We start from the raw sequence: 10,000 nt of genomic DNA on the forward strand, positions 1-10,000 counted from the left end.
GAGAGAGAAAGAGAGAGAGATACACATACAATAAGAACACACACACATGCACGCACACACACACACACACTGTAAGAACATACACACATGCACGCACACACACACCCACACACAGTAACACACACACACACACAGTAAGAACACACACACACACACAGTAAGAACACACACACAGTAAGAACACACACACACAGTAAGAACACACACACACACACACACACAGTAAGAACACACACACAGTAAGAACACACACACACAGTAAGAACACACACACACACACACACACACACAGAGTAAGAACACACACACACACAGTAAGAACACACACACAGTAAGAACACACACACACAGTAAGAACACACACACACACACACACACACACACACACGAAGAACACTAGGGCTGCCCCCTGAAAGTCCATGAGTCTAATCATCAGTCAGAGAGCCTTAAGTCCACTGAGATTCTCGAAGTCAAGCAGTCGTTCTTTTGCTCCGCTGTCTAGATAGTGGGTTAAGAGAACTCACCTCCCTTGTGATTTATAGGACGGGGCAATCATTCATTTTAGACCTGGACTATTACTGTAGCTGTTTGTTGTGCAGTAAAAGGAGACTTAAGACTGATACAGCAGAGGGAAGAAGGCAGGAACCCCTCTCTCCTCTGCTGTGAGCCTAGTCTACAGAGCGCCAGTGCATTTCCCAAACACAAAACTGCTTTCCTACATCAATCTTCTTGTATTAACTAAGGTATCCACTGGGAAAAAAACATCTGTTCCCATAGACAGAGATCTAACGTCCATGAAAATGCTTTAGTGACAGCCAAAACGATTCCTCGTTGACTGCTGCCCAACGCGAGCCTATTAACGCGCGCTTTCAAATGAGCAGTTAAGGAGACTATCGTCCAATCGCCCGACCGTAGGCTGTGGGTAACACTGCCCAAAAACAAGGGGCATCTGGACACATCGGGACGGTGTGGGCAGATGATGCATGTTTAGCGAGAGAAACGGGCGTCTTTTATCGTGCTGCCGCCTGCCGGAGAGTGAGTTAGTTTGACAGCTGTCCCGCCATCTCTCTCAGCCAAGACATGAGAAGAAACGAATCGTCGAATCTCTGGTTTTAAAAGTGAAACTGATTCGACTCACAAAATTCAGAGTGGGGTACAGCCCTAAAGAACAAACACACACACACACACACACAGTAAGAATACAAACACACACACCATCCATGACTTGGGATGACAGGGGGCAAGAGACTACACAAGCATGACATGACAACAGAAAAGCCCTTTCTCTCTCTCTCTCTCTCTCTCTCACACACACACACAAACACACACACACACACACACACACACACACAGTACAGACAGTACACACAGCTCTCTAAGTGGCTCAGAGCAGCAGTACCTGTCTGAGAGCACTAATTGAATCAATGGAAGATGCTTGCGTATTGATTTAAAGGAAGTGCTATAAAACCCAGAGAAATGAAGCCAGAGCTAACGAGAGGCTTAATCGCCTATCAGAGACATTCTACATGTCCTGTCAAGACCTGACAACCATGCGCACACACACACACACACACACTACACACCACGTACACACACACACACACAGACATGCACTACACAACACGTACACACACTAGGGCTGTCAAAAAAAAATCGAAGTTTGAAAAAAAAATTGAATATCTTTTTTTTAAAGAAGTTCGAACCTAATTTTGAGAGTTCGAATATTGTAATATGAATAAATAATTTTATTTATCCAAAATTATGCAGCGAATTGTGTTCATGCACGAAACGTTCATTTCCCACGCTATCAAAAAGTTCCCACGCTGTCAAAACAAACGCATCTAACGTGAAGTGAAAATGGCAGCGGAAGAGGGAGGGAGAGTTAGTCCTGTTAGCCAACACTAGGAGCCCTGTTTGGGATTCTTTTTGATTCGTTGCTTTAAATGGAAATGTGAAAGATAAGGACCGAGTTATATGTAAGCTCTGCAGAGCGAGTAATGTGTAGCCTACTGCAACACTACCAGCAACATGAGGAGCAGGACACACGTTGTTGTTGTCGTTGTCCCGTCCGCAGGAGTGGAATAAAAAGTCGAGCGAGGAGCCACAGGCTAAACAGCCGAAAATGACAACATTCTTCGCACCAACTGCTGCCCTCCCAAGAGTCGATAACACAGAAAATAGCAGAGTTCATATGCAAAGACATGCGTCCAGCGAGTGTTGTCGATGGTGATGGATTTGTTAGTTTATGTAGAGAAATGGAACCCCGTTATAAAGTCACTTCTCGGGGGACGGTAACCAACAGGATAGTTCAACTGTACGACACCACACGTGAAAACCTCTCAACTATCCTTCAGATAGAAGGAGATTGGGCCCAATCCACTATTCTGGGCCTGGATTCCAGTTGTTCCTGCGAATTGCTGTGATCAATTTATTTCTCTTTATTTTATCTTTCGGCAGCCACTCAGTCTTGCAACTCAGTAACGCGTTAGGCCTACCGCTGTGATTGGCGCCTCTCACAGCCAATTGTATTTCAGTCGAGATCACTTTTGTCAAAATTGACTCATTTATTATGCATGCAGCAAATACAGCATATTAATTTTGGCGGTGTGCTCTGTTCGGGGGGCCCCCTGCCTTCCACAGCATGTGGAAAGCACGATAGTAGGGGGAGGCGAAATCCAATTGTATTTATATGGCGCTTAGGCTACCCTCTATCATAGGTCTCAGGTTTGCTTGTGCATTTAAAACTAAACATTATACAACGGATAGTTCTTGTTCTTGATTCTGATTGGCTGGAAGCCGTGTTAAAATACTTTGCAACACACACCTGGGACCGCATATCATTCCATTTTAAGTATTAATGCGCCTCCCGTTTGATCCAATGCATTGTAGTTGTTGTTGTTGCTTGGCAACCCTTTTGTTAGGGGAACTATTTTGCGCGGCGGAATTGAGGGAATGATGCTTTGATTTGAATAAATGTTTATATTTTACATTGCTGTGTGTTTATTTTACACTAATAGCTGTAGTAACCGTTGTATAAAAGCAATAAACCACGAGAGGCCGTGTGTTATAGTGATTTTATAACAGCTAGGGGGGTTTTACTCCGCTTCGCGTCGTGCCTAACAACGCCCCCTAGCTGTTATAAAATCACTATAACACACGGCCTCTCGTGGTTTATTGCTTAATTATACACTTGTAGGTTATTGATTAAGTAGGCTAAACATTTAAAGGCTACAATTTATTTACAGGCAACAGGGAGGGCGCTACACCTGGGCTAGGTGGGGCTATAGCTATGCTTAGCCCCGGTTAAGCCCCCTCAAACATTTGGGTATATTTTAAGTAAAAGTTCATAATCAGCCATGCTCTCTTCATAATCAGGTCCCACGGTTGCGTGCTCATGCTACAGGTACCCTGAGATTTACATGCGCCTGGTGGGGTCTGGTCTGGTTACTATGCCTACGAGCCTAACAGCTCGCCTCGCCGGACGAGTCGCGCTGATGTGAGTGTGCTCCAACGTTAGCCAGTCGTTCATAATGGATCGTTTTGTAATTCGAAAGAAAAGAGACTTAAGTCTAGACGAGGGGGACATGTTACATGTTCTTGTCGGCATGTTGAATATTGGCAATCAGTCAGCTGAAAACCCCGCTCGGATGTTTTCGCTGTATGTATTATAGGTCTAGATCAAATACATATCACACGTTCGAGCAAATTGTTTGATTTAATTGTTGGCATCCATAGGCGTAGGAACCGGGGGAGGGAGGGGGGGGGCGTGTCGGTGTACAGGCGGTTGGAGAAAAAACGTACATTTGAAACTTATTTTGAACACAACATGCGAGGGACGAGGGTAGCTCGTATTTGAATATTGGCCAATCACCACCAACTTTCACTTGTTGTGGAGCGTTAATGTGACCCTTTCTCCCGCTGTGAGTTTGAGGACGATTGCATTTGGATGAGGTAAATGTCTCTCAGTCATGAGGGTAAACTAGCAAACTTCATGAAATTAGACATTGGATACGATTAAATCAACAAATGAGTTTTGAATCAGAACGTTTGATGGCTTCCGACTGATTTTTAGCCTAGCCTACTAGCACCTGCTAGCATAAGTAACTTACTCTAACTTCAGCTAACTGGCCAAGCTGGCTGACAAACGGGCTTATTATAGCTATGAAAACGGTGTGTTAAATGTCAAAATCATTCCTACGCCCATGTCATGAAAACCAACTTTTTTCTTAGCCCCCCCCCCATGTATTGGTCAAACCCCTCCTTAGCCCCTGGGGAGAAAAAATCCTGCCGCCGTCCATGACGGGCAATAATCCAGACCCAGCACCTTATCGAAAGATGAAAGTTAACACCTCAGCGAGGGGTAACAGTGTTCACAGTACAATATTACAGTCGAGGGTTATTTTATTAGGCTATTATATTCATGAGGCAAAAGATCTGTGCGCACATCCAACCTTAGTAGGCCAGGTGCTGGATAGTACACACGTGAGAACATCCAACCTTAGTAGGCCAGGTGCTGGATAGTACACACGTGAGAACATCCAACCTTAGTAGGCCGGGTGCTGGATAGTACACACGTGAGAACATCCAACCTTAGTAGGCCAGGTGCTGGATAGTACACACGTGAGAACATCCAACCTTAGTAGGCCAGGTGCTGGATAGTACACACGTGAGAACATCCAACCTTAGTAGGCCAGGTGCTGGATAGTACACACGTGAGAAGAGAGGAAAGATCTGCATGCTGATTTCTCCCGGTCCACTTTATTGAAAATATACGCAACGTTTTGACCCTTAGGTCTTCGTCTTAGGAAGTTGCCTGATCTTTTTTAAAAACGAATACATATAAATTTGAATATCGTTCGAACTCTACTAAGTTAATTTGAATATATTCGAACTCAATTTCTTGGCACTTTTGACAGCCCTAACACACACACACACACACACACACACACACACAAACACACACATCCACTACGCAAACACACACAGACATGCTCTACACAACACGCACATACACACAGACCTGCACTACACACCACACACATACACACAGACCTGCACTACACAACACGCACATACACACACAGACCTGCACTACACACCACGCACACACACACAGACCTGCACTACACAACACGCACACACACACAGACCTGCACACCACGCACACACACACAGACCTGCACTACACACCACGCACATACACACAGACCTGCACTACACACCACGCACATACACACAGACCTGCACTACACACCACGCACATACACACAGACCTGCTCTACACACCACGCACAGCTGATCAATGTGATCAATAACTAGTAGAGAGCTGCTTCCCATCATAGCCAGTATGGAACACAAACACACACACACACACACACACACACACAAACACACACACACACGCACGCACTGGCCAAACATGCAGGGAGCGAGAACAACAGACAACAACTGATTAGCAAGGCAATGACCCCAGGAGGCTGCATCCACACAGGGGACAGGGGGAGGGGAGCGATGAGGGGGTGCGAGACAAAGGAAGCTGGAATGCGAGGGGTTAATCTGCGAGGAGTCTCGCGCTCAGACAAAGGAGGTGGGGGGGGAGAGAGGGTGACGAAAGGGTGAGGAGGGGGCGGGGCCTTTCCCTAACCATCTGGAGCTATTGTTTCAGGGGAGGGGGGAGTGGGGGTGGGGAGGAGAGGGGAGGGGGGAGAGGAGGGGGGGGGTCGTGCCCTCGCGATGGCCGACCCCAGGCCTCAGACACACTGCAGAGCCAGCATCAGTACAGGACGGGCACCAGGGACACAATCGCGCGCCGCACACACACGCACACGCACGCACACGCACACACACACGTCATGATACTCACCACCACCATGAGTGCAGGAATCCAGGGGGCTCCCCTAATGTGATATTCTTCTCCCATCGAATCTGAGAATGAAAGGAAAGGGAGACAGGAAGTGTTAAGTTGGGTTGGGTTGGGTTAGGTTAGGCTAGGCTAGGTTAGGTTAGGTTAGGTTAGGTTAGGTTAGGTTAGGTTAGGTTGGGTTGGGTTGGGTTGGGTTGGGTTGGGTTGGGTTGGGTTGGGTTGGGTTGGGTTGGGTTGGGTTAGGTTAGGCTAGGCTAGGCTAGGTTGGGTTAGGGCTAGACTAGTCTAGACTAGGGTAGAGAGAGCCTGTTATTATCCTGTACCCAATCCAAACACTTTAACCAGCTGCCCTGCCTGATCTGGGGTTCTTGGTTGAGGAGAGGAGAGGTAGAAAGAGAGGTGGAGAGGTAGAGAGAGAGGTGGAGAGGTAGAGAGAGGAGAGGTAGAGAGGAGAAGTAGAGCGAAGTAGAGAGGAGAGGCAGAGAGAGGGGAGGAGGTAGAGAGGAGAGGTAGAGAGAGGTAGAGAGAGGAGAGGAGAGGTAGAGAGAGGTAGAGAGAGGTAGAGAGAGGGGAGGAGAGGTAGAGAGGAGAGGTAGAGAGAGGAGATGAGAGGTAGATAGGAGAGGTAGAGAGGGGAGAGGAAGAGAGAGGAGAGGTAGAGAGGAGAGGTAGAGAGAGGAGAGGTAGAGAGGAGAGGAGAGGTAGAGGAGAGGTAGAGAGAGGAGAGGAGAGGTAGAGAGGAGAGGTAGAGAGGAGAGGTAGAGAGGAGAGGTAGAGAGGAGAGGTAGAGAGGAGAGGTAGAGGAGAGGTAGAGAGAGGAGAGGAGAGGTAGAGAGGAGAGGTAGAGGAGAGGTAGAGAGGAGAGGTAGAGAGGAGAGGTAGAGAGGAGAGGTAGAGAGAGGAGAGGAGAGCTAGAGAGGAGAGTTCCAGCGGTGGAGAGAGAGGATTATGTCTGGAGGTCTGGAGGTTAAGAACACATAATCAGTCCGTCTCAGACTGTCAACGCTCTCAGAGGTAGATACACATCTCTGCACCACCGCTGCCCATCTCCCTCTGTCTCCCTCCGTCTCTCCCTGTCTCTCCCTATGTCTCTCTCCGTCTCCTTCTGTCTCCCTCCGTCTCCCTCCGTCTCTCTCCGTCTCCCTCCGTCTCCCTCCGTCTCCCTATGTCTCCCTCCATCTCCCTCCGTCTCTCTCTGTCTCTCTCCGTCTCCCTCCGTCTCTCCCTCTGTCTCTCCCTCTGTCTCTCCCTCTGTCTCTCCCTCTGTCTCCCTCCGTCTCCCTCCGTCTCTCTCCGTCTCTCTCCGTCTCCCTCGGTCTCTCCCTGTCTCTCCCTATATCTCCCTCCATCTCTCCCTGTCTCTCCCTGTCTCTCCCTGTCTCTCCCTCCGTCTTTTCCTATGTCTCCCTCCATCTCTCCCTGTCTCCCTCTGTCTCCCTCTGTCTCTCCCTGTCTCTCCCTATGTCTCCCTCCGTCTCTCCCTGTCTCTCTCCGTCTCCCTCCGTCTTCCTCCGCCTCCCTGTCTCTCCCTGTCTCTCCCCGTCTCTCCCCGTCTCTCCCCGTCTCTCCCTGTCTCTCCCTGTCTCTCTTTATGGAGAGACAGAAAAAGGTAGTCAAGGCAAGTGGACTAGTATACTTTTTCCATCAAGATTAGTGCCTATAAACGGGATTTGTAAACATGGGACCACCAGGAGGAAACGCTGGACGAACAGGCTATTGACCCCATTGCCAGAGCCTTTTCCTTGATTTTCTGGTGTGTCACGTTTGACATCACAAGTGCGCTGGTGGGGCGAGAGTTGGAGCGAGCAGGGGCTTGTTAGGCTGGACTAGGCTACTTTAGTTTAAAACGCAATTTCAAGCTTTTGATCGATTTTGGTCGGCTACTATCAGTCCTATAGTTTATCATGGTACAACATTTAGATTTTTATAAAACCGAATTTGAACTGTTTTCAAAGAGTTTCTCTAGTTAACGCCTATGTGAAAGTGAAGGTAAGGCTTTGTTATAGCAGCCCTCTATAAGCCTACACGTGATCAAATAAACCCACACATGATTAAACCATGAACAAGTACTCAGCTAGCAAGCTAAACAATCTAGCAGCCTTACAATCTACAAGTAGCAGGAGGCAAACGTTGCTCATTTGGACAAGGGAACTGTCTTCTATGCAGTTTGCCTTCGCGGGTCTACCCAGGGGTGTGTGTTTACACCGCTGCCGATCGGAGCTGGAGACGAGAAACACCCGTGCCTACTGCTGAGTCGGCAGACACGGGACTGAATGTAGAGGGTTCCCTTTCACACAGACGACTAAACCCAGACGTTAGTGGCTGTTTGTCCATTACTTATTACGGAAACACAAGGACGAGCTGGAGCAGGGAGTGACTGTCACAGATTGTAAAAACAAGAGAAGATAAAAGAATCAAGTTCTTTGTATATGGAATATGGTCCGTAGTCCAGAAAAGGTCTTCAAACATTCAGACTGAGGAACTTGAGGGGCTTTTCAAGCAATCTGGACTACAGTCTACTTCAAGTTCCTCAAACTCCCACTACAGTTGGACTGGGTTGAAAGGAAAGGGGGTCAGGGATGATTTAGTGACAGGAAGAGGGTCTTACTTCGGAGAGGAAGGTCTGTGCAGACTTCTGTGCTCCCACATGTAGCAGGTACTCGTACACGTATAATGCCAACCTGGAAAAGAGCACAACAACAAGAGCATAGTATTAGCGTTAGCATTAGCTCACCGGTGCAAGAGAGTACAGACCCCAGCATGACAGAATCACCCCCTGCCTTCAAGCAGGGAGGATCGGGGAGGACGAGAGAGGAGAGGAAGAGGGGAGGGAGAGGGGAGGAGAAAGGGGGAGGGATACCAGATATCAGTTCACATAAACAGTATGGCTGTTACGGCTTTGAGGAGGGGAGGAAATGGTTAAATTCCACAACGGGGCATAAGTTCTGCTGCACCACCCCTGGTCCCGTACCTCCGGCCAATAGCCGTTAAATAGACTATCAATGGAGCAGCGATGTGAATACGACAGGTCCCTATCCCCCTCAGTCGAACCCTGACCATTTCTCAATGAATAGATCAATGGAACAAGATGCTGGCATAATCCTGCTGGGTGGTACTCTCTGATCTACTCCTGCTAGGTGGTAATAATGCGATATGATACGATACAATACACACTGCAATACATTGCGATACTCTACATAATTTACTGAAAACTTTAAAATACAGCTGAAAATACAACTCCGTGGGGGCGGCTGTAGCTCAGGAGGCAGAGCGTGTCGTCCGCTGATCGTAGATGGTGGTTCTTATAATCCTGCTAGATGGTTCTCTCTGTTATAATCCTGCTAGATGGTTCTCTCTGTTATAATCCTGCTAGATGGTGGTTCTTATAATCCTGCTAGGTGGTGGTTCTTATAATCCTGCTAGATGGTGGTTCTCTGTTAATCCTGCTAGGTGGTTCTCTGTGTTATAATCCTGCTAGATGGTGGTTCTCTCTGTTATAATCCTGCTAGGTGGTGGTTCTCTGTTATAATCCTGCTAGGTGGTGGTTCTCTGTTATAATCCTGCTAGATGGTGGTTCTCTCTGTTATAATCCTGCTATATGGTGGTTCTCTCTGTTATAATCCTGCTAGATGGTGGTTCTCTCTGTTATAATCCTGCTAGGTGGTGGTTCTCTGTTATAATCCTGCTAGGTGGTGGTTCTCTGTGTTATAATCCTGCTAGGTGGTTCTCTCTGTTATAATCCTGCTAGGTGGTTCTCTCTGTTATAATCCTGCTAGATGGTGGTTCTCTCTGTTATAATCCTGCTAGGTGGTGGTTCTCTCTGTTATAATCCTGCTAGGTGGTGGTTCTCTGTGTTATAATCCTGCTAGGTGGTTCTCTCTGTTATAATCCTGCTAGGTGGTGGTTCTCTCTGTTATAATCCTGCTAGATGGTGGTTCTCTGTGTTATAATCCTGCTAGATGGTGGTTCTCTCTGTTATAATCCTGCTAGGTGGTGGTTCTCTGTGTTATAATCCTGCTAGATTGTGGTTCTTATAATCCTGCTAGATGGTGGTTCTCTGTGTTATAATCCTGCTAGATGGTGGTTCTCTGTGTTATAATCCTGCTAGGTGGTTCTCTCTGTTATAATCCTGCTAGA

General features: G+C 47.5%; 1 protein-coding gene across 1 annotated transcript in view; it reads right to left on the minus strand.

Moving 5' to 3' along the window:
• Positions 1-10,000, minus strand: part of LOC311328586 (single-stranded DNA-binding protein 3-like) — a gene marked incomplete at both ends in the record, with an annotated part of 26,911 nt that overhangs the window by 1,461 nt on the left and 15,450 nt on the right. Inside the window, 2 exons of the mRNA XM_084462533.1 lie at positions 5,864-5,925; positions 8,472-8,544. Of these exons, the coding sequence (XP_084318659.1) occupies positions 5,864-5,925; positions 8,472-8,544 (135 nt within the window). The remainder of the gene's footprint in view (positions 1-5,863; positions 5,926-8,471; positions 8,545-10,000) is intronic.

This window comes from Borostomias antarcticus (assembly GCF_949987555.1).
Source record: "Borostomias antarcticus genome assembly, contig: scaffold_379, whole genome shotgun sequence".
NCBI lineage: Eukaryota > Metazoa > Chordata > Actinopteri > Stomiiformes > Stomiidae > Borostomias > Borostomias antarcticus.